Source organism: Oncorhynchus gorbuscha, linkage group LG23 (assembly GCF_021184085.1).
Source record: "Oncorhynchus gorbuscha isolate QuinsamMale2020 ecotype Even-year linkage group LG23, OgorEven_v1.0, whole genome shotgun sequence".
Taxonomy (NCBI): domain Eukaryota; kingdom Metazoa; phylum Chordata; class Actinopteri; order Salmoniformes; family Salmonidae; genus Oncorhynchus; species Oncorhynchus gorbuscha.
Window position 1 is genome coordinate 66,927,367 of NC_060195.1, and position 23,343 is coordinate 66,950,709.

A 23,343-nucleotide genomic window follows, 5' to 3' on the forward strand; every position below is an offset into this window, starting at 1 on the left:
GTGTGTGTGTGTGTGTGTGTGTGTGTGTGTGTGTGTGTGTGTGTGTGTGTGTGTGTGTGTGTGTGTGTGTGTGTGTGTGTGTGTGTGTGTGTGTGTGTGTGTGTGTGTGTGTGTGTGTGTGTGTGTGTGTGTGTGTGTGTGTGCGTGCGTGCGTGCGTGCGTGCGTGCGTGCGTGCGTGCGTGCGTGCGTGCGTGCGTGCGTGCGTGCGTGCGTGCGGCGTGCGTGCGTGTGTGTGTGTGTGCGTGCGTGCGTGCGTGCGTGCGTGCGTGCGTGCGTGCGTGCGTGCGTGCGTGCGTGCGTGCGTGCGTGCGTGCGTGCGTGCGTGTGCGTGCGTGCGTGCGTGTGTGATGGCTGTGCGTGCGTGCGTGCGTGCGTGCGTGCGTGCGTGCGTGCGTGCGTGCGTGCGTGCGTGCGTGCGTGCGTGCGTGCGTGCGTGCGTGCGTGCGTGCACAGAATGTGATGGCTGTTTTATTTTATCTACTTGGGTCCCATCATTTAGTCTTTTTTCATTATCCAATATGCATGGACTACCATTCTGTCTCTCTGTTCCTCTCTCTAGTGGACATTAACTCTGCCCTGCCCCTGCGTCTGCCCCCGGCTGCCATCCCCATGGACCTACGCATTGACCAGCACCAGCAGCAGCTGTCCATGTCACCTTCTGCAGCCCAGGCATCTGCAGCCCAGGCCAGAGAGCAGCAGCTGCAGCAGGAGCTCCTGTCCCTGAAACAGAAACAACAGATTCAGAGACAGCACCTCATCGCTGAGTTCCAGAGGCAACATGAGCAGCTCAACCGCCAGCATGAAGCCCAGCTGCAGGAACATGTTAAGGTGTGGGGGGTGAGGGAGGGACTCCGCTCCAGAAGCATGTCAAGAAAGACAGTAATTTCCCTCTCATACATGTCTAAACTAGATCTCTCTCCATGCAGCAGAAGCCTTTCAGCCCTATGATATTTGCCCTGCTCTTGGGTCAGTGTTTGGGCCTGTAAGTGATGTAGATTCTGCAGATTGAAGGGCTGAGGTCTGATCCCAGTACAGTGCTAACAGCACAAGGGCTCCTTTGGGCTGTGGTGGGGCTGGAAGACCACTCAGGTAGCAGAGAGTGACGCAAAGCCAAGGCAGGGAGGCCCAGGCTCAATCAGCCCCATTCAGAGCCTGTACACACACACACCGAGACCTGCAGCGCACACACCGAGACCTGCAGCGCACACACCGAGACCTGCAGCGCACACACCGAGACCTGCAGCGCACACACCGAGACCTGCAGCGCACACACCGAGACCTGCAGCGCACACACCGAGACCTGCAGCGCACACACCGAGACCTGCAGCGCACACACCGAGACCTGCAGCGCACACACCGAGACCTGCAGCGCACACACCGAGACCTGCAGCGCACACACCGAGACCTGCAGCGCACACACCGAGACCTGCAGCGCACACACCGAGACCTGCAGCGCACACACCGAGACCTGCAGCGCACACACCGAGACCTGCAGCGCACACACCTCTGCCTATCACCAAGACAGGTCAAGGAGTGGGAAAGAAAGTAGGAGACAGACACTGGTGGATTGGAAAGAGGAAGACATGTAATCTTGTTGTTTTCCCTGTATACCTCTATAGAACTCTTTAGGTTAAGGTGTCTCTCCTTAAATGCACCAAAGGCTGGATTCCAGACTTAAAGCACTCCCTTCCATCTGCCCTTGAATATTGAAAGGGGGAATGTTTGGGACCTATCCAAAACCATACCGTGCCTGCCTGCTGCTCTTCTGTCACGCACCTCCTCACCTCCCATATGAATGTATCCATCAGCAGGACTCTTGTTCCAGTCACCTTCCCTTGACGGTGAACACGGCTGCATGTCCTCGCTAGCAGGCGCTTATTTAACACACGAAACCATCCAAGGCAATAACAAACATCCCCCACAAAATACGGCCAAACAAATTAATCAAATATTGGAGTTGGGCACTCTACTAAGGAGTGTGCGTGGATCTAATGGTTCAGTTTGGTCGTGATGTAGAGGGTCCATGGTACGTACAGAGAGGAAAGGTTATTCCCGTATTGACTGGAGTGGTGTGGCTCCTGTAAACATGCTGGGAACATTTGCATGGACAGTGATTGGGCTGAGGCTGAATAGATGTGTTGTGATAGTGTGAGGTGACCAAGCTAGCATGTTCACCTGGGTCTAAGGTGAACATGTCAGGAATGGGGGATAGCTGCGAGAGAGCAGACCTGCAGGGCAAGGAGAGAGAAGGGAGGGAGAAATGGCATATATTATTATTATTATTATATAGAAATCAGCATTGGCTCCTGGCTCCAGAACAAACATTGTATTAACATTATAGTACTGTTATAGTACACAACTTTGAGCAGGAGCTCCTGGCCCAGGATGTTGTGGTAACGTTGTAGTAACGTTGTGTTCCCTTCATGCAGGAGCTCCTGGCCCAGGATGTTGTAGTAACGTTGTGTTCCCCTCATGCAGGAGCTCCTGACCCAGGATGTTGTAGTAATGTTGTGTTCCCCTCCATGCAGCACCAGCAGGAGCTCCTGGCCCAGGATGTTGTATTAATGTTGTAGTAACGTTGTGTTCCCCTCCATGCAGCACCAGCAGGAGCTCCTGGCCCAGGATGTTGTAGTAACGTTGTGTTCCCCTCCATGCAGCACCAGCAGGAGCTTCTGGCCCAGATTGTTGTAGTAACGTTGTGTTCCCCTCCATGCAGCACCAGCAGGAGCTCCTGGCCCAGGATGTTGTAGTAACGTTGTGTTCCCCTCCATGCAGCACCAGCAGGAGCTTCTGGCCCAGATTGTTGTAGTAACGTTGTGTTCCCCTCCATGCAGCACCAGCAGGAGCTCCTGGCCCAGGATTTTGTATTAACGTTGTGGTAACGTTGTTCCCCTCCATGCAGCACCAGCAGGAGCTCCTGGCCCAGGATGTTGTATTAACGTTGTAGTAACGTTGTGTTCCCCTCCATGCAGCATCAGCAGGAGCTCCTGGCCCAGGATGTTGTAGTAACGTTGTGTTCCCCTCCATGCAGCACCAGCAGGAGCTCCTGGTCCATGATGTTGTAGTAACGTTGTAGTAACGTTGTGTTCTCCTCATGCAGCACCAGCAGGAGCTCCTGGCCCAGGATGTTGTAGTAACGTTGTGTTCCCCTCATGCAGGAGCTCCTGGCCCAGAATGTTGTAGTAGCATTGTGTTCTCCTCATGCAGCACCAGCAGGAGCTCCTGGTCCAGGTTGTTGTAGTAACGTTGTGTTCCCCTCCATGCAGCACCAGCAGGAGCTCTTGGCCCAGAATGTTGTAGTAACGTTGTGTTCCCCTCCATGCAGCAGGAGCTCCTGGCCCAGTATGTTGTAGTAACGTTGTGTTCCCCTCCATGCAGCATCAGCAGGAGCTCCTGGCCCAGGATGTTGTATTAACGTTGTAGTAACGTTGTGTTCTCCTCCATGCAGCATCAGCAGGAGCTCCTGGCCCAGGATGTTGTAGTAACGTTGTGTTCCCCTCCATGCAGCACCACCAGGAGCTCCTGGCCCAGAATGTTGTAGTAACATTGTAGTAATGTTGTGTTCTCCTCATGCAGCACCAGCAGGAGCTCCTGGCCCAGAATGTTGTAGTAACGTTGTGTTCCCCTCCATGCAGCAGGAGCTCCTGGCCCAGTATGTTGTAGTAATGTTGTGTTCCCCTCCATGCAGCACCAGCAGGAGCTCCTGGCCCAGGATGTTGTAGTAGCGTTGTGTTCCCCTCATGCAGGAGCTCCTGGCCCAGAATGTTGTAGTAGCGTTGTGTTCCCCTCCATTCAGCACCAGCAGGAGCTCCTGGCCCAGTATGTTGTAGTAATGTTGTGTTCCCCTCCATGCAGCACCAGCAGGAGCTCCTGGCCCAGAATGTTGTAGTAAAGTTGTAGTAATGTTGTGTTCCCCTCATGCAGCACCAGCAGGAGCTCCTGGCCCCGGAGGTTGTAGTAACGTTGTAGTAATGTTGTGTTCCCCTCCATGCAGCACCAGCAGGAGCTCCTGGCCCAGGATGTTGTAGCGTTGTGTTCCCCTCATGCAGGAGCTCCTGGCCCAGGATGTTGTTCCCCTCATGCAGGAGCTCCTGGCCCAGAATGTTGTAGTAGCGTTGTGTTCCCTCCATTCAGCACCAGCAGGAGCTCCTGGCCCAGTATGTTGTAGTAATGTTGTGTTCCCCTCCATGCAGCACCAGCAGGAGCTCCTGGCCCAGAATGTTGTAGTAAAGTTGTAGTAATGTTGTGTTCCCCTCATGCAGCACCAGCAGGAGCTCCTGGCCCCGGAGGTTGTAGTAACGTTGTAGTAATGTTGTGTTCCCCTCCATGCAGCACCAGCAGGAGCTCCTGGCCCAGGATGTTGTAGTAGCGTTGTGTTCCCCTCATGCAGGAGCTCCTGGCCCAGAATGTTGTAGTAGCGTTGTGTTCCCTCCATTCAGCACCAGCAGGAGCTCCTGGCCCAGTATGTTGTAGTAATGTTGTGTTCCCCTCCATGCAGCACCAGCAGGAGCTCCTGGCCCAGGATGTTGTAGTAACGTTGTAGTAACGTTGTGTTCCCCTCATGCAGCACCAGCAGGAGCTCCTGGCCCTGAAACATCAGCAGGAGCTGTTGGAGCACCAGAGGAAGATGGAGAAGCACCGTCTGGAGCAGGAACTGGAGAAACACCAGAGAGAACAGAAACTACTGCTGCTGAAGAACAAAGAGAGAGGACAGGAGAGTAAGCAGCTGGAACAATACATTATCATATTACTAGTAGAACTAAAATGGGGCCACTATGTACAAAAAGTGCTGTAATTTCTTAACGGTTCACCTGATGTGGACGAAAATATCCTCAAAGTAAAGCGGACTGTCTGCACTTTAAGCTCTATTGTCATTGGCTAATTTCAAATCCAAACTTTTGAAGTATAGAGCCAAAAGAAGAAACAAAGCTTCACTGTTGCAGTAGTTACGGAGGGCACTGTATATCTCTCTCTCACACCCAACCAACCTCCATTCTGGTCATCCCTTTATTCTAGAGTGGATGTGCTTGTGTGGGGCTGCCGCGCTGCCTGCTCTCTGTCAGTGGAGAGGTGTTGAGAGAGACAGGCAGCAGGCTACAGGTAGAGGGCTGGCCTCAACACCACAAGGCCACTGGCTCATTAATTATCTAGTGGTATGGATGGGCTAAACACACACACAGGGTCACCAGACAGGATGGATGACAACGGCAGCTGTCCTGGAGGAGTTTGGTCTGATACAACCCTCATTAGTCTAGAGCTGAGGGTTCTCTCGGTCTCTCTCGGTCTCTCTCTCTCTCTCTCTCTCTGATTCTGTTTGTCTCGATCCTCATCTTCTCTCTCTGCACAATCACCAATTATAATGACAACATTTCACGTGATATGGATGAAAATACCTTCAAATTAAAGTTGACAGTCTGCACTTTAACCTCATAGACATTGTTTGATTTCAAATCCAAACTTTGAGTATATAGAGCCAAAATAAGAGAAAATATTTAATTGCCCCAATAATTACAGAGGGCAGTGTGTTGCACAGCGAATTGGAAATGTGACCGTTTGAATAGCCCATCATATCAATGAGAGTCTGTGATAGATATAACTCCTAGTAAACTCTGCCTGAAATGGCATCAGAGCTCACACCTACCTTCAGTGACGCCCTTTAACCTCTCCCTCACTCTGCTAGCATATTGCTCAAGTCTATCCTTTTCTTCTTGATCTATGTGAAGGGCCTTAAGGCCAGGAATTGGGTGTGAGTGATCTGGTACCATGTACCCCCTCTCAGGTGCAGTGGCCAGTACTGTCTTCTTACCCTGGTACCATGTACCCCCTCTCAGGTGCAGTGGCCAGTACTGTCTTCTTACCCTGGTACCATGTACCCTCTCTCAGGTGCAGTGGCTAGTACTGTCTTCTTACCCTGGTACAATGTACCCCCTCTCAGGTGCAGTGGCCAGTACTGTCTTCTTACCCTGGTACCATGTACCCCCTCTCAGGTGCAGTGGCCAGTACTGTCTTCTTACCCTGGTACCATGTACCCCCTCTCAGGTGCAGTGGCCAGTACGGAGGTGAAGATGCGACTGCAGGAGTTTGTACTGAACAAGAAGAAGGCTCTGGCCCAGAGGAGTCTCAACCATGGGGGGTTGCCCATCGACCCCCGCTACTGGTACGGGTGAGTACAGTCTCACACACACACACAGACGCACACACTCATGTCCCTCCTGTCCCGTGTGCAGGGATGAGATCACACACAGACGGAGGACACAGCAGACTATTTGGTCCTGTTGAGAGGAGCTCTCCCTCCTCAGCCTTGAGTGTTTATTATCGAGCCATGGAACCCACGTCCGGCTGTGGTCTGTGTGCTCAGTATTAGGTGCTGTGTGAACCCACATCCAGCTGTGGTCTGTGTGCTCAGTATTAGGTAATGTGTTAACCCACTTCCAGCTGTGGTCTGTGTACTCAGTATTAGGTGCTGTGTGAACCCACGTCCAGCTGTGGTCTGTGTGAACCCACTTCCAGCTGTGGTCTGTGTGCTCAGTATTAGGTGCTGTGGCCAGTACAGCTGTGAAGATGTGAACCCAGGAGTTGTGGTCTGTGTGAACAAGAAGCTGTGGTCTGTGTGAACCTCAACCAGCTGGGGTCTGTGTGAACCCAACGTCCAGCTGTGGTCTGTGTGAGTACAGTCTCACACACACAGCACAGACGCACACCTCCGTCCAGCCTGTCCCTGTGCAGGGATGAGATCACACACACGGAGGACACCAGACTGTGGTCCTGTGAGAGGAGCTCTCCCTCCTCAGCCTTGGTGCTTATTATGTGGAACCCACGTTCAGCTGTGGTCTGTGTGCTCAGTGTTGGGTGCTGTGTGAACCCACGTCCAGCTGTGGTCTGTGTACTCAGTATTAGGTGCTGTGTGAACCCACTTCCAGCTGTGGTCTGTGTGCTCAGTATTAGGTGCTGTGTGAACCCACGTCCAGCTGTGGTCTGTGTGAACCCACTTCCAGCTGTAGTCTGTGTGCTCAGTATTAGGTGCTGTGTGAACCCACGTCCAGCTGTGGTCTGTGTGAACCCACGTCCAGCTGTGGTCTGTGTACTCAGTATTAGGTGCTGTGTTAACCCACTTCCAGCTGTGGTCTGTGTGCTCAGTATTAGGTGCTGTGTGAACCCACGTCCAGCTGTGGTCTGTGTGAACCCACTTCCAGCTGTGGTCTGTGTGCTCAGTATTAGGTGCTGTGTGAACCCACGTCCAGCTGTGGTCTGTGTGAACCCACGTCCAGCTGTGGTCTGTGTGAACCCACGTCCAGCTGTGGTCTGTGTGAACCCACTTCCAGCTGTGGTCTGTGTGCTCAGTATTAGGTGCTGTGTGAACCCACGTCCAGCTGTGGTCTGTGTGAACCCACGTCCAGCTGTGGTCTGTGTACTCAGTATTAGGTGCTGTGTTAACCCACTTCCAGCTGTGGTCTGTGTGCTCAGTATTAGGTGCTGTGTGAACCCACGTCCAGCTGTGGTCTGTGTGAACCCACTTCCAGCTGTGGTCTGTGTGCTCAGTATTAGGTGCTGTGTGAACCCACGTCCAGCTGTGGTCTGTGTGAACCCACGTCCAGCTGTGGTCTGTGTGAACCCACGTCCAGCTGTGGTCTGTGTGAACCCACTTCCAGCTGTGGTCTGCGTGCTCAGTATTAGGTGCTGTGTGAACCCACGTCCAGCTGTGGTCTGTGTGAACCCACGTCCAGCTGTGGTCTGTGTACTCCGTATTAGGTGCTGTGTGAACCCACGTTCAGCTGTGGTCTGTGTGCTCAGTGTTGGGTGCTGTGTGAACCCACGTCCAGCTGTGGTCTGTGTGAACCCACGTCCAGCTGTGGTCTGTGTGAACCCACGTCCAGCTGTGGTCTGTGTGAACCCACTTCCAGCTGTGGTCTGCGTGCTCAGTATTAGGTGCTGTGTGAACCCACGTCCAGCTGTGGTCTGTGTGAACCCACGTCCAGCTGTGGTCTGTGTACTCCGTATTAGGTGCTGTGTGAACCCACGTTCAGCTGTGGTCTGTGTGCTCAGTGTTGGGTGCTGTGTGAACCCACGTCCAGCTGTGGTCTGTGTGCTCAGTGTTGGGTGCTGTGTGAACCCACGTCCAGCTGTGGTCTGTGTGTTCAGTATTAGGTGCTGTGTGAACCCACGTCCAGCTGTGGTCTGTGTACTCAGTATTAGGTGCTGTGTGAACCCACTTCCAGCTGTGGTCTGTGTGAACCCACGTCCAACTGTGGTCTGTGTACTCAGTATTAGGTGCTGTGTGTGTGCGTTCATGTTTTATAACGCGTTTATAGAAGTCGTTAGTAGAAACTGTGTGAATCACTGTTTTGCAATTGTCTTAGTAAAACCATCCAGCACTCATCACACACATACAGTAAACCACTTCTCCACTACTACCATAATGACCCAGTGGAGTATAGAGTCAGTGTTATCAGGACTGTCTCTCCCCTCTCTCCCTCCCTCTCTCTCTCTCTCTCTCAATGTAAAGAGTCTCTCAGCACTTTAAAGCTGCCAGTCATTCAGACCAGAAGAGAGGTAGAGAGGGGAGGTATATGCACCACAGAGTGTGTTCACTAGACCAGAACATGGGTTTGGGCCTGGGCCAGCACAGCTTACCTTACTGCCTGAGATCAGTCTTGCTCTGTAGCAGTAGCTAACCTCAATAGACAGACATCAGCTCTGCCCATCTTCCAGCCCAGGCTGACTGGATACCAATCTCCCCAGGCTGTACCCCAGACTGTACCCCCCCACTACTGAGGCAAAGTTTTAGACTATCGAGACACTCGCTATCCTGTAATCCTGTGTAAGGAGTGAGGTCATGGCTTTAGACTATTGAGACACCCCCCCACCACAGTGTTTCTTAGTGGTTAGGGTGTTGGACTGGTAACCGAAAGGTTGCAAGATCGAATCCCAGAGCTGATGAGGTAAAAATACGTCGTTCTGTCCCTGAACAAGGCAGTTTTAACCCACTGTTCCCCAGTAGGCCGTCATTGAACCGACTTGCCTAGTTAAATAAAGGCTAAATATTGAAGGATCTGATGGTTGTGTGTGTTTGTGTTGCAGGAAAACTCAGCACACTTCCCTGGACCAGAGCTCTCCTCCTCAGACTGGCATGGGCACCTACAACCACCCTGTCCTGGGCATCTACAACGCTAGAGACGACTTCCCCCTCCGCAAGACAGGTACTAAACACACACACCTTGCTCTGCTAGAGGACTGTCCTGTAGGCTCTCTGTGGGCTCACACCTTGCTCTGCTAGAGGACTGTCCTGTAGGCTCTCTGTGGGCTCACACCTTGCTCTGCTAGAGGACTGTCCTGTAGGCTCTCTGTGGGCTCACACCTTGCTCTGCTAGAGGACTGTCCTGTGGGCTCACACCTTGCTCTGCTAGAGGACTGTCCTGTGGGCTCACACCTTGCTCTGCTAGAGGACTGTCCTGTAGGCTCTCTGTGGGCTCACACCTTGCTCTGCTAGAGGACTGTCTTGTAGGCTCTCTGTGGGCTCACACCTTGCTCTGCTAGAGGACTGTCCTGTAGGCTCTCTGTGGGCTCACACCTTGCTCTGCTAGAGGACTGTCCTGTAGGCTCTCTGTGGGCTCACATCTTTCTCTGCTAGAGGACTGTCCTGTGGGCTCACACTTTGCTCTGCTAGAGGATTGTCCTGTAGGCTCTCTGCGGGCTCACCTTTCTCTGCTAGAGGACTGTCCTGTAGGCTCTCTGTGGGCTCACACCTTGCTCTGCTAGAGGACTGTCCTGTGGGCTCACACCTTGCTCTGCTAGAGGACTGTCCTGTAGGCTCTCTGTGGGCTCACACCTTGCTCTGCTAGAGGACTGTCCAGTAGGCTCTCTGTGGGCTCACATCTTTCTCTGCTAGAGGACTGTCCTGTGGGCTCACACTTTGCTCTGCTAGAGGATTGTCCTGTAGGCTCTCTGCGGGCTCACCTTTCTCTGCTAGAGGACTGTCCTGTAGGCTCTCTGCGGGCTCACACCTTGCTCTGCTAGAGGACTGTCCTGTGGGCTCACACCTTGCTCTGCTAGAGGACTGTCCTGTGGGCTCACACCTTGCTCTGCTAGAGGACTGTCCTGTAGGCTCTCTGTGGGCTCACACCTTGCTCTGCTAGAGGACTGTCCAGTAGGCTCTCTGTGGGCTCACACCTTGCTCTGCTAGAGGACTGTCCTGTAGGCTCTCTGTGGGTTCACACCTTGCTCTGCTAGAGGACTGTCCTGTAGGCTCTCTGTGGGCTCACACCTTGCTCTGCTAGAGGACTGTCCTGTAGGCTCTCTGTGGGCTCACACCTTGCTCTGCTAGAGGACTGTCCAGTAGGCTCTCTGTGGGCTCACACCTTGCTCTGCTAGAGGACTGTCCTGTAGGCTCTCTGTGGGCTCACACCTTGCTCTGCTAGAGGACTGTCCTGTAGGCTCTCTGTGGGCTCACACCTTGCTCTGCTAGAGGACTGTCCTATAGGCTCTCTGTGGGCTCACACCTTGCTCTGCTAGAGGACTGTCCTGTGGGCTCACACCTTGCTCTGCTAGAGGACTGTCCTGTAGGCTCTCTGTGGGCTCACACCTTGCTCTGCTAGAGGACTGTCCAGTAGGCTCTCTGTGGGCTCACACCTTGCTCTGCTAGAGGACTGTCCTGTAGGCTCTCTGTGGGCTCACACCTTGCTCTGCTAGAGGACTGTCCTGTAGGCTCTCTGTGGGCTCACACCTTGCTCTGCTAGAGGACTGTCCTGTAGGCTCTCTGTGGGCTCACACCTTGCTCTGCTAGAGGACTGTCCAGTAGGCTCTCTGTGGGCTCACACCTTGCTCTGCTAGAGGACTGTCCTGTAGGCTCTCTGTGGGCTCACACCTTGCTCTGCTAGAGGACTGTCCTGTGGGCTCACACCTTGCTCTGCTAGAGGACTGTCCTGTGGGCTCACACCTTGCTCTGCTAGAGGACTGTCCTGTAGGCTCTCTGTGGGCTCACACCTTGCTCTGCTAGAGGACTGTCCTGTAGGCTCTCTGTGGGCTCACACCTTGCTCTGCTAGAGGACTGTCCAGTAGGCTCTCTGTGGGCTCACACCTTGCTCTGCTAGAGGACTGTCCTGTAGGCTCTCTGTGGGCTCACACCTTGCTCTGCTAGAGGACTGTCCTGTAGGCTCTCTGTGGGCTCACACCTTGCTCTGCTAGAGGACTGTCCTGTAGGCTCTCTGTGGGCTCACACCTTGCTCTGCTAGAGGACTGTCCAGTAGGCTCTCTGCAGGCTCACATCTTCACTCATTTAGATAGTATAAGAGCCTCCCACCATTAATCAAACCCAAATTAGGCTGTCCAGGGTTCTGCTGCCCCCTCAATGGAATCCCCAGGGCTCTGAGAGGGGGGGTTATGAGGTTCACTGGGAAGCTATACGTTATTTGAGTTCTAGATGAACTGCTGATATTAATATTGACTATCTTCACCACCTAAAACGTTCTGAACATCCATTGCTGTTCTGGCATGTCCTACTGTACCGACGGGGATTGAACTGTAAAATGTGACAGACCTTTTATCACCTTGCCAAAGTTTTCATCATTTCTAAATCATACATCATGAAAAATCCCAGAGTGAACAAAAAAAACAATTTCTATAGTTTAGAGAGGTGTTCTCTACTGACAGTAGACGAAGTGGAAACTAAAATGGTGCTGCCGTGCCGGGCTGTGAAGCGGTGGTCTTCCAGTATAATTATTCACTTAGCGGGCTGGGCCTGTATGAACAGAGCACGGCCATGTTGACTCTAGCCCCAAGGCTGACTCAAGCTGCAGATACACCGCAGTTGACACTGGCCACTGAGACCACATTCCACCCAGACTGAGAGAGAAGAGACGGGAGGAGAGAGTCCGAGGGGAGTAGAACAGGGGGAGTGTGGGGAAAGAGGAGAAAAGAGACGAGACGAGAGGAGAGAGGGGAGTAGAACAGGGAGTGTGGAGGAAGAGGAGAAAAGAGAGAGACGAGAGGGGAGTTGAACAGGGGGAGTGTGGAGGAAGAGGAGAAAAGAGACGAGGAGAGAGGGAGTAGAACGGGGGGAGTGTGGAGGAAGAGGAGATAAGAGAGAGACGAGAAGGGAGTAGAACAGGGGGAGTTTGGGGAAAGAGGAGATACGAGAGGGGAGTTGAACAGGGGGAGTGTGGGGAAAGAGGAGATATGAGAGGGGAGTAGAACAGGGGGAGTGTGGGGAAAGAGGAGATATGAGAGGGGAGTAGAACAGGGGAGTGTGGGGAAAGAGGGGAGTAGAACAGGGGGAGTAGAACAGGGGGAGTGTGGAGGAAGAGGAGATAAGAGAGATACGAGGGGAGTAGAACAGGGGAGTGTGGGGAAAGAGGAGATATGAGAGGGGAGTAGAACAGGGGGAGTGTGGGGAAAGAGGAGATATGAGAGGGGAGTAAAACAGGGGGAGTGTGGGGAAAGAGGGGAGTAGAACAGGGGGAGGGTGGGGAAAGAGGAGATATGAGAGGGGAGTTGAACAGGGGGAGTGTGGGGAAAGAGGAGATATGAGAGGGGAGTAGAACAGGGGAGTGTGGGGAAAGAGGGGAGTAGAACAGGGGAGTGTGGGGAAAGAGGAGATATGAGAGGGGAGTAGAACAGGGGAGTGTGGGGAAAGAGGAGATATGAGAGGGGAGTAGAACAGGGGGAGTGTGGGGAAAGAGGAGATGTGAGAGGGGAATAGAACAGGGGAGTGTGGGGAAAGAGGAGATACGAGAGGGGAGTAGAACAGGGGTATTGTGGGGAAAGAGGAGATACGAGAGGGGAGTAGAACAGGGGGAGTCTGGGGAAAGAGGAGATACGAGAGGGGAGTTGAACAGGGGGGGTGTGGGGAAAGAGGAGATACGAGAGGGGAGTAGAACAGGGGGAGTGTGGGGAAAGAGGAGATATGAGAGGGGAGTAGAACAGGGGAGTGTGGGGAAAGAGGAGATATGAGAGGGAGTAGAACAGGGGGAGTGTGGGAAAGAGGAGATACGAGAGGGGAGTAGAACAGGGGAAGTCTGGGGAAAGAGGAGATACGAGAGGGGAGTAGAACAGGGGAAGTCTGGGGAAAGAGGAGATACGAGAGGGGAGTTGAACAGGGGAGTCTGGGGAAAGAGGAGATACGAGAGGGAGTTGAACAGGGGAGTCTGGGGAAAGAGGAGATATGAGAGGGGAGTAGAACAGGGGGAGTGTGGAGGAAGAGGAGAAAAGAGAGAGACGAGAAGGGGAGTAGAACAGGGGGAGTTTGGGGAAAGAGGAGATACGAGAGGGGAGTTGAACAGGGGGAGTGTGGGGAAAGAGGAGATATGAGAGGGGAGTAGAACAGGGAGTGTGGAGGAAGAGGAGAAAAGAGAGAGACGAGAAGGAGTAGAACAGGGGGAGTTTGGGGAAAGAGGAGATATGAGAGGGGAGTTGAACAGGGGGAGTGTGGGGAAAGAGGAGATATGAGAGGGGAGTAGAACAGGGGGAGTGTGGGGAAAGAGGAGATATGAGAGGGGAGTAGAACAGGGGGAGTGTGGGGAAAGAGGAGATATGAGAGGGGAGTAGAACAGGGGGAGTGTGGGGAAAGAGGAGATATGAGAGGGGAGTAGAACAGGGGGAGTGTGGGGAAAGAGGAGATATGAGAGGGGAGTAGAACAGGGGAGTGTGGGGAAAGAGGAGATATGAGAGGGGAGTAGAACAGGGAGTGTGGAGGAAGAGGAGAAAAGAGACGAGGAGAGAGGGAGTAGAACAGGGGGAGTGTGGGGAAAGAAAGAGGAGATATGAGAGGGGAGTAGAACAGGGGGAGTGTGGGAAAGGGGAGATATGAGAGGGGAGTAGAACAGGGAGTGTGGAGGAAGAGGAGAAAAGAGACGAGGAGAGAGGGAGTAGAACAGGGGAGTGTGGAGGAAGAGGAGATAAGAGAGAGACTAGAAGGGAGTAGAACAGGGGGAGTTTGGGGAAAGAGGAGATACGAGAGGGGAGTTGAACAGGGGGAGTGTGGGGAAAGAGGAGATATGAGAGGGGAGTAGAACAGGGGGAGTGTGGGGAAAGAGGGATATGAGAGTAGAACAGGGGGAGTGTGGGGAAAGAGGAGATATGAGAGGGGAGTAGAACAGGGGGAGTGTGGGGAAAGAGGAGATATGAGAGGGGAGTAGAACAGGGGAGTGTGGGGAAAGAGGAGATGTGAGAGGGGAGTAGAACAGGGGGAGTGTGGGGAAAGAGGAGATACGAGAGGGGAGTAGAACAGGGGAGTGTGGGGAAAGAGGAGATATGAGAGGGGAGTAGAACAGGGGGAGTGTGGGGAAAGAGGAGATATGAGAGGGGGAGTAGAACAGGGGGAGTGTGGGGAAAGAGGAGATACGAGAGGGGAGTAGAACAGGGGAAGTCTGGGGAAAGAGGAGATACGAGAGGGGAGTTGAACAGGGGGAGTCTGGGGAAAGAGGAGATACGAGAGGGGAGTTGAACAGGGGGAGTCTGGGGAAAGAGGAGATACGAGAGGGGGAGTTGAACAGGGGAGTGTGGGGAAAGAGGAGATATGAGAGGGGAGTAGAACAGGGGAGTGTGGGGAAAGAGGAGATATGAGAGGGGAGTAGAACAGGGGGAGTGTGGGGAAAGAGGAGATATGAGAGGGGAGTAGAACAGGGGGAGTCTGGGGAAAGAGGAGATATGAGAGGGGAGTAGAACAGGGGAGTGTGGGGAAAGAGGAGATATGAGAGGAGTAGAACAGGGGAGTCTGGGGAAAGAGGAGATATGAGAGGGGAGTAGAACAGGGGGAGTGTGGGGAAAGAGGAGATATGAGAGGGGAGTAGAACAGGGGAGTGTGGGGAAAGAGGAGATATGAGAGGGGAGTAGAACAGGGAGTGTGGAGGAAGAGGAGAAAAGAGACGAGGAGAGAGGGAGTAGAACAGGGGGGTGTGGGAGGAAGAGGAGATAAGAGAGAGACTAGAAGGGAGTAGAACAGGGGAGTTTGGGGAAAGAGGAGATACGAGAGGGGTAGAACAGGGGGAGTTGAACAGGGGGAGTGTGGGGAAAGAGGAGATATGAGAGGGGGAGTTGAACAGGGGAGTGTGGGGAAAGAGGAGATATGAGAGGGGGGGGAGTGTGGGGAAGAGGAGATATGAGAGGAGTAGAACAGGGGGAGTGTGGGGAAAGAGGAGATGTGAGAGGGGAGTAGAACAGGGGAGTGTGGGGAAAGAGGAGATATGAGAGGGGAGTAGAACAGGGAGTGTGGAGGAAGAGGAGAAAAGAGAGAGACGAGAAGGGAGTAGAACAGGGGAGTTTGGGGAAAGAGGAGATACGAGAGGGGAGTAGAACAGGGGGAGTTTGGGGAAAGAGGAGATACGAGAGGGGAGTTGAACAGGGGGAGTGTGGGGAAAGAGGAGATATGAGAGGGGAGTAGAACAGGGGGAGTGTGGGGAAAGAGGAGATATGAGAGGGGAGTAGAACAGGGGGAGTGTGGGGAAAGAGGAGATATGAGAGGGGAGTAGAACAGGGGGAGTGTGGGGAAAGAGGAGATATGAGAGGGGAGTAGAACAGGGGGAGTGTGGGGAAAGAGGAGATATGAGAGGGGAGTAGAACAGGGAGTGTGGAGGAAGAGGAGAAAAGAGACGAGGAGAGAGGGAGTAGAACAGGGGAGTGTGGAGGAAGAGGAGAAAAGAGAGAGACGAGAAGGGAGTAGAACAGGGGAGTTTGGGGAAAGAGGAGATACGAGAGGGGAGTTGAACAGGGGGAGTGTGGGGAAAGAGGAGATATGAGAGGGGAGTAGAACAGGGGGAGTGTGGGGAAAGAGGAGATATGAGAGGGGAGTAGAACAGGGGGAGTGTGGGGAAAGAGGGAAAGAGGAGATATGAGAGGGGAGTAGAACAGGGGGAGTGTGGGGAAAGAGGAGATATGAGTGTGGGGAAAGAGGAGATATGAGAGGGAGTAGAACAGGGGGAGTGTGGGGAAAGAGGAGATGTGAGAGGGGAGTAGAACAGGGGGAGTGTGGGGAAAGAGGAGATATGAGAGGGGAGTAGAACAGGGAGTGTGGAGAAGAGGAGAAAAGAGAGAGACGAGAAGGGAGTAGAACAGGGGGAGTTTGGGGAAAGAGGAGATATGAGAGGGGGAGTTGAACAGGGGGAGTGTGGGGAAAGAGGAGATATGAGAGGGGAGTAGAACAGGGGGAGTGTGGGGAAAGAGGAGATGTGAGAGGGGAGTAGAACAGGGGGAGTGTGGGGAAAGAGGAGATATGAGAGGGGAGTAGAACAGGGGAGTGTGGGGAAAGAGTTGATATGAGAGGGGAGTAGAACAGGGGGAGTGTGGGGAAAGAGGAGATATGAGAGGGGAGTAGAACAGGGGGAGTGTGGAGGAAGAGGAGAAAAGAGACGAGGGAGAGAGAGGGAGTAGAACAGGGGGAGTGGGGGAGGAAGAGAGAGAAAAGAGAGAGACGAGAAGGGGAGTAGAACAGGGGGAGTTTGGGGAAAGAGGAGATACGAGAGGGGAGTTGAACAGGGGGAGTGAACAGGGGGAGTGGGGAAAGAGGAGATATGAGAGGGGAGTAGAACAGGGGAGTGTGGGGAAAGAGGAGATATGAGAGGGGAGTAGAACAGGGGGAGTGTGGGGAAAGAGGAGATATGAGAGGGGAGTAGAACAGGGGGAGTGTGGGGAAAGAGGAGATATGAGAGGGGAGTAGAACAGGGGGAGTGTGGGGAAAGAGGAGATATGAGAGGGGAGTAGAACAGGGGAGTCTGGGGAAAGAGGAGATATGAGAGGGGAGTAGAACAGGGGAGTCTGGGGAAAGAGGAGATATGAGAGGGGAGTAGAACAGGGGGAGTCTGGGGAAAGAGGAGATATGAGAGGGGAGTAGAACAGGGGAGTGTGGGGAAAGAGGAGATATGAGAGGGGAGTAGAACAGGGGGAGTGTGGGGAAAGAGGAGATATGAGAGGGGAGTAGAACAGGGGGAGTGTGGGGAAAGAGGAGATATGAGAGGGGAGTAGAACAGGGGGAGTGTGGGGAAAGAGGAGATATGAGAGGGGAGTAGAACAGGGGGAGTGTGGGGAAAGAGGGGAGTAGAACAGGGGGAGTAGAACAGGGGAGTGTGGAGGAAGAGGAGATAAGAGAGATACGAGGGGAGTAGAACAGGGGGAGTGTGGGGAAAGAGGAGATATGAGAGGGGAGTAGAACAGGGGGAGTGTGGGGAAAGAGGAGATATGAGAGGGGAGTAAAACAGGGGAGTGTGGGGAAAGAGGGGAGTAGAACAGGGGAGGGTGGGGAAAGAGGAGATATGAGAGGGGAGTTGAACAGGGGGAGTGTGGGGAAAGAGGAGATGTGAGAGGGGAGTAGAACAGGGGAGTGTGGGGAAAGAGGAGATGTGAGAGGGGAATAGAACAGGGGAGTTTGGGGAAAGAGGAGATACGAGAGGGGAGTAGAACAGGGGAGTGTGGGGAAAGAGGAGATATGAGAGGGGAGTAGAACAGGGGGAGTGTGGGGAAAGAGGAGATATGAGAGGGGAGTAGAACAGGGGGAGTGTGGGAAAGAGGAGATATGAGAGGGAACAGGGGGAGTAAAGAACAGGGGGGGAGTGTGGGGAAAGAGGAGATACGAGAGGGGAGTTGAACAGGGGGAGTCTGGGGAAAGAGGAGATACGAGAGGGGAGTTGAACAGGGGGAGTGTGGGGAAAGAGGAGAGAGAGGGGAGTTGAACAGGGGGAGTGTGGGGAAAGAGGAGATATGAGAGGGGAGTAGAACAGGGGGAGTGTGGGGAAAGAGGAGATACGAGAGGGGAGTAGAACAGGGGGAGTGTGGGGAAAGAGGAGATATGAGAGGGGAGTAGAACAGGGGAGTGTGGGGAAAGAGGAGATATGAGAGGGGAGTAGAACAGGGGGAGTGTGGGGAAAGAGGAGATATGAGAGGGGAGTAGAACAGGGGGAGTCTGGGGAAAGAGGAGATATGAGAGGGGGAGTAGAACAGGGGGAGTGTGGGGAAAGAGGAGATATGAGAGGGGAGTAGAACAGGGGGAGTGTGGGGAAAGAGGAGATATGAGAGGGGAGTAGAACAGGGAGTGTGGAGGAAGAGGAGAAAAGAGACGAGGAGAGAGGGAGTAGAACGGGGGAGTGTGGAGGAAGAGGAGATAAGAGAGAGACTAGAAGGGAGTAGAACAGGGGAGTTTGGGGAAAGAGGAGATACGAGAGGGGAGTTGAACAGGGGGAGTGTGGGGAAAGAGGAGATATGAGAGGGGAGTTGAACAGGGGAGTGTGGGGAAAGAGGAGATATGAGAGGGGAGTAGAACAGGGGGAGTGTGGGGAAAGAGGAGATGTGAGAGGGGAGTAGAACAGGGGGAGTGTGGGGAAAGAGGAGATATGAGAGGGGAGTAGAACAGGGAGTGTGGAGGAAGAGGAGAAAAGAGAGAGACGAGAAGGGAGTAGAACAGGGGGAGTTTGGGGAAAGAGGAGATACGAGAGGGGAGTAGAACAGGGGGAGTGTGGGGAAAGAGGAGATATGAGAGGGGGAGTAGAACAGGGGAGTGTGGGGAAAGAGGAGATATGAGAGGGGGGGGAGTAGAACAGGGGAGTGTGGGGAAAGAGGAGATATGAGAGGGGAGTAGAACAGGGGAGTGTGGGGAAAGAGGAGATATGAGAGGGAGTAGAACAGGGGAGTGTGGGGAAAGAGGAGATATGAGAGGGGAGTAGAACAGGGGGAGTGTGGGGAAAGAGGAGATATGAGAGGGGAGTGAACAGGGGAAAGAGGAGATAGAACAGGGGGAGTGTGGGGAAAGAGGAGATATGAGAGAGGGGAGTAGAACAGGGGGAGTGTGGGGAAAGAGGAGATGAAAGGGGAGTAGAACAGGGGGAGTGTGGGGAAAGAGGAGATATGAGAGGGGAGTAGAACAGGGAGTGTGGAGGAAGAGGAGAAAAGAGAGAGATATGAGAAGGGAGTAGAACAGGGGAGTTTGGGGAAAGAGGAGATACGAGAGGGGAGTTGAACAGGGGGAGTGTGGGGAAAGAGGAGATATGAGAGGGGGAGTAGAACAGGGGAGTGTGGGGAAAGAGGAGATATGAGAGGGGGAGTAGAACAGGGGGAGTGTGGGGAAAGAGGAGATATGAGAGGGGAGTAGAACAGGGGGAGTGTGGGGAAAGAGGAGATATGAGAGGGGAGTAGAACAGGGGGAGTGTGGGGAAAGAGGAGATATGAGAGGGGAGTAGAACAGGGAGTGTGGAGGAAGAGGAGAAAGAGAAAGAGGAGAGAGGGAGTAGAACAGGGGGAGTGTGGAGGAAGAGGAGAAAAGAGAGAGACGAGAAGGGAGTAGAACAGGGGAGTTTGGGGAAAGAGGAGATACGAGAGGGGAGTTGAACAGGGGAGTGTGGGGAAAGAGGAGATATGAGAGGGGAGTAGAACAGGGGGAGTGTGGGGAAAGAGGAGATATGAGAGGGGAGTAGAACAGGGGAGTGTGGGGGAAAGAGGAGATATGAGAGGGAGTAGAACAGGGGGAGTGTGGGGAAAGAGGAGATATGAGAGGGGAGTAGAACAGGGGGAGTGTGGGGAAAGAGGAGATATGAGAGGGGAGTAGAACAGGGGGAGTCTGGGGAAAGAGGAGATATGAGAGGGAGTAGAACAGGGGAGTCTGGGGAAAGAGGAGATAAGAGAGAGAGAACAGGGGAGTCTGGGGAAAGAGGAGATATGAGAGGGGAGTAGAACAGGGGGAGTGTGGGGAAAGAGGAGATATGAGAGGGGAGTAGAACAGGGGGAGTGTGGGGAAAGAGGAGATATGAGAGGGAGAGTAGAACAGGGGGAGTGTGGGGAAAGGAGAAAAGAGATATGAGAGGGGAGTAGAACAGGGGGAGTGTGGGAAAGAGGAGATATGAGAGGGGAGTAGAACAGGGGGAGTGTGGGGAAAGAGGGGAGTAGAACAGGGGGAGTAGAACAGGGGGAGTGTGGAGGAAGAGGAGATAAGAGAGATACGAGGGGAGTAGAACAGGGGGAGTGTGGGGAAAGAGGAGATATGAGAGGGGAGTAGAACAGGGGGAGTGTGGGGAAAGAGGAGATATGAGAGGGGAGTAAAACAGGGGGAGTGTGGGGGAAAGAGGGGAGTAGAACAGGGGGAGGGTGGGGAAAGAGGAGATATGAGAGGGGAGTTGAACAGGGGGAGTGTGGGGAAAGAGGAGATATGAGAGGGGAGTAGAACAGGGGGAGTGGAGGAAGAGGAGAAAAGAGAGAGACGAGAAGGGAGTAGAACAGGGGGAGTTTGGGGAAAGAGGAGATACGAGAGGGGAGTTGAACAGGGGAGTGTGGGGAAAGAGGAGATATGAGAGGGAGTAGAACAGGGGGAGTGTGGGGAAAGAGGAGATATGAGAGGGGAGGAACAGGGGGAGTGAAAGAGGGATATGAGAGGGGAGTGTGGGGAAAGAGGAGATATGAGAGGGGAGTAGAACAGGGGGAGTGTGGGGAAAGAGGAGATATGAGAGGGGAGTAGAACAGGGGAGTGTGGGGAAAGAGGAGATATGAGAGGGGAGTTGAACAGGGGAGTGTGGAGGAAAGGAGATAAGAGAGAGGAGAGAGGGAGTAGAACAGGGGGAGTGTGGGGAAAGAGGAGATATGAGAGGGGAGTAGAACAGGGGGAGTGTGGGGAAAGAGGAGATATGAGAGGGGAGTAGAACAGGGGGAGTGTGGGGAAAGAGGGAGATAGAAGAGGGGAGTAGAACAGGGGGAGTGTGGAGGAAGAGGAGATAAGAGAGAACAGGGGGGAGTGTGAGGGGAGTAGAACAGGGGGAGTGTGGGGAAAGAGGAGATATGAGAGGGGAGTAGAACAGGGGGAGTGTGGGGAAAGAGGAGATATGAGAGGGGAGTAGAACAGGGGGAGTGTGGGGAAAGAGGGGAGTAGAACAGGGGAGGGTGGGGAAAGAGGAGATATGAGAGGGGAGTAGAACAGGGGAGTTTGGGGAAAGAGGAGATATGAGAGGGGAGTTGAACAGGGGAGTGTGGGGAAAGAGGAGATATGAGAGGGGGAGTAGAACAGGGGGAGTGTGGGGAAAGAGGAGATATGAGAGGGGAGTAGAACAGGGGGAGTGTGGGGAAAGAGGAGATATGAGAGGGGAGTAGAACAGGGGGTGTGGGGAAAGAGGAGATATGAGAGGGGAGTAGAACAGGGGGAGTGTGGGGAAAGGGAGATAAGAGAGGGGAGTAGAACAGGGGGAGTGTGGGGAAAGAGGAGATATGAGAGGGGAGTAGAACAGGGAGTGTGGGGAAAGAGGAGAAAAGAGACAGGAGGGGGAGTAGAACAGGGGAGTGTGGGGAAAGAGGAGATATGAGAGGGGAGTAGAACAGGGGGAGTGTGGGGAAAGAGGAGATATGAGAGGGGAGTAGAACAGGGGAGTGTGGAGGAAGAGGAGAAAAGAGACGAGGAGAGAGGGAGTAGAACAGGGGAGTGTGGAGGAAGAGGAGATAAGAGAGAGACTAGAAGGGAGTAGAACAGGGGAGTTTGGGGAAAGAGGAGATACGAGAGGGGAGTTGAACAGGGGGAGTGTGGGGAAAGAGGAGATATGAGAGGGGAGTAGAACAGGGGAGTGTGGGGAAAGAGGAGATATGAGAGGGGAGTAGAACAGGGGGAGTGTGGGGAAAGAGGAGATATGAGGGGGAGTAGAACAGGGGGAGTGTGGGGAAAGAGGGGAGTATGAGAGGGAGGGGGGAGTAGGGGGAGTGTGGGGAAAGAGGAGATATGAGAGGGGAGTAGAACAGGGGAGTGTGGGGAAAGAGGAGATATGAGAGGGAGTAGAACAGGGGGAGTGTGGGGAAAGAGGAGATAAGAGGGGAGTAGAACAGGGGGAGTGTGGGGAAAGAGGAGATATGAGAGGGGAGTAGAACAGGGGGAGTGTGGGGAAAGAGGAGATACGAGAGGTAGAACAGGGGGAGTGTGGGGAAAGAGGAGATATGAGAGGGGAGTAGAACAGGGGAGTGTGGGGAAAGAGGAGATATGAGAGGGGAGTAGAACAGGGGGAGTGTGGGGAAAGAGGAGATATGAGAGGGGAGATATGAGAGGGGAGTAGAACAGGGGGAGTGTGGGGAAAGAGGAGATATGAGAGGGGAGTAGAACAGGGGAGTGTGGGGAAAGAGGAGATATGAGAGGGGAGTAGAACAGGGAGTGTGGAGGAAGAGGAGAAAAGAGACGAGGAGAGAGGGAGTAGAACAGGGGAGTGTGGAAGGAAGAGGAGATAACAGAGAGTTTGGGGAGAGGAAGGGAGTAGAACAGGGGGAGTTTGGGGAAAGAGGAGATACGAGAGGGGAGTTGAACAGGGGGAGTGTGGGGAAAGAGGAGATATGAGAGGGGAGTTGAACAGGGGGAGTGTGGGGAAAGAGGAGATATGAGAGGGGAGTAGAACAGGGGGAGTGTGGGGAAAGAGGAGATAGAGAGGGGAGTAGAACAGGGGGAGTGTGGGGAAAGAGGAGATAAAGAGGGGAGTAGAACAGGGAGTGTGGAGGAAGAGGAGAGAAAGAGAGAGACGAGAAGGGAGTAGAACAGGGGAGTTTGGGGAAAGAGGAGATACGAGAGGGGAGTTGAACAGGGGGAGTGTGGGGAAAGAGGAGATATGAGAGGGGAGTAGAACAGGGGGAGTGTGGGGAAAGAGGAGATATGAGAGGGGAGTAGAACAGGGGGAGTGTGGGGAAAGAGGAGATATGAGAGGGGAGTAGAACAGGGGGAGTGTGGGGAAAGAGGAGATATGAGAGGGGAGTAGAACAGGGGGAGTGTGGGGAAAGAGGAGATAAAGAGGGGAGTAGAACAGGGGGAGTGTGGGGAAAGAGGAGATATGAGAGGGGAGTAGAACAGGGGAGTGTGGGGAAAGAGGAGATAAGAGAGGGGAGTAGAATGGGGGAGTGGGGAAAGAGGAGATATGAGAGGGGAGTAGAACAGGGGGAGTGTGGGGAAAGAGGAGATATGAGAGGGGAGTAGAACAGGGAGTGTGGAGGAAGAGGAGAAAAGAGACGAGGAGAGAGGGAGTAGAACGGGGGGAGTGTGGAGGAAGAGGAGATAAGAGAGAGACTAGAAGGGAGTAGAACAGGGGGAGTTTGGGGAAAGAGGAGATACGAGAGGGGAGTTGAACAGGGGGAGTGTGGGGAAAGAGGAGATATGAGAGGGGAGTTGAACAGGGGGAGTGTGGGGAAAGAGGAGATATGAGAGGGGAGTAGAACAGGGGAGTGTGGGGAAAGAGGAGATATGAGAGGGGAGTAGAACAGGGGGAGTGTGGGGAAAGAGGAGATATGAGAGGGGAGTAGAACAGGGGAGTGTGGGAAAGAGGAGATATGAGAGGGGAGGGTGTGGGGAAAGAGTGTGGGGAAAGAGGAGATATGAGAGGGGAGTAGAACAGGGGAGTGTGGGGAAAGAGGAGATATGAGAGGGG

At 53.7% G+C, this 23,343-nt stretch overlaps 1 protein-coding gene across 5 annotated transcripts in view; it reads left to right on the forward strand.

The window, feature by feature from the left end:
- Nucleotides 1-23,343, forward strand: part of LOC124010509 (histone deacetylase 4-like) — a 97,028-nt gene that overhangs the window by 26,222 nt on the left and 47,463 nt on the right. For all 5 annotated transcript variants that reach the window (XR_006834454.1, XM_046323000.1, XM_046323002.1 and 2 more), the window contains 4 exons: nt 561-829; nt 4,569-4,719; nt 6,041-6,164; nt 9,080-9,198. Coding sequence is in view for 4 of the 5 variants with exons in the window: in XM_046323000.1 (XP_046178956.1) it covers nt 561-829; nt 4,569-4,719; nt 6,041-6,164; nt 9,080-9,198 (663 nt within the window). In the remaining variant the exon portion in view is untranslated. The remainder of the gene's footprint in view (nt 1-560; nt 830-4,568; nt 4,720-6,040; nt 6,165-9,079; nt 9,199-23,343) is intronic.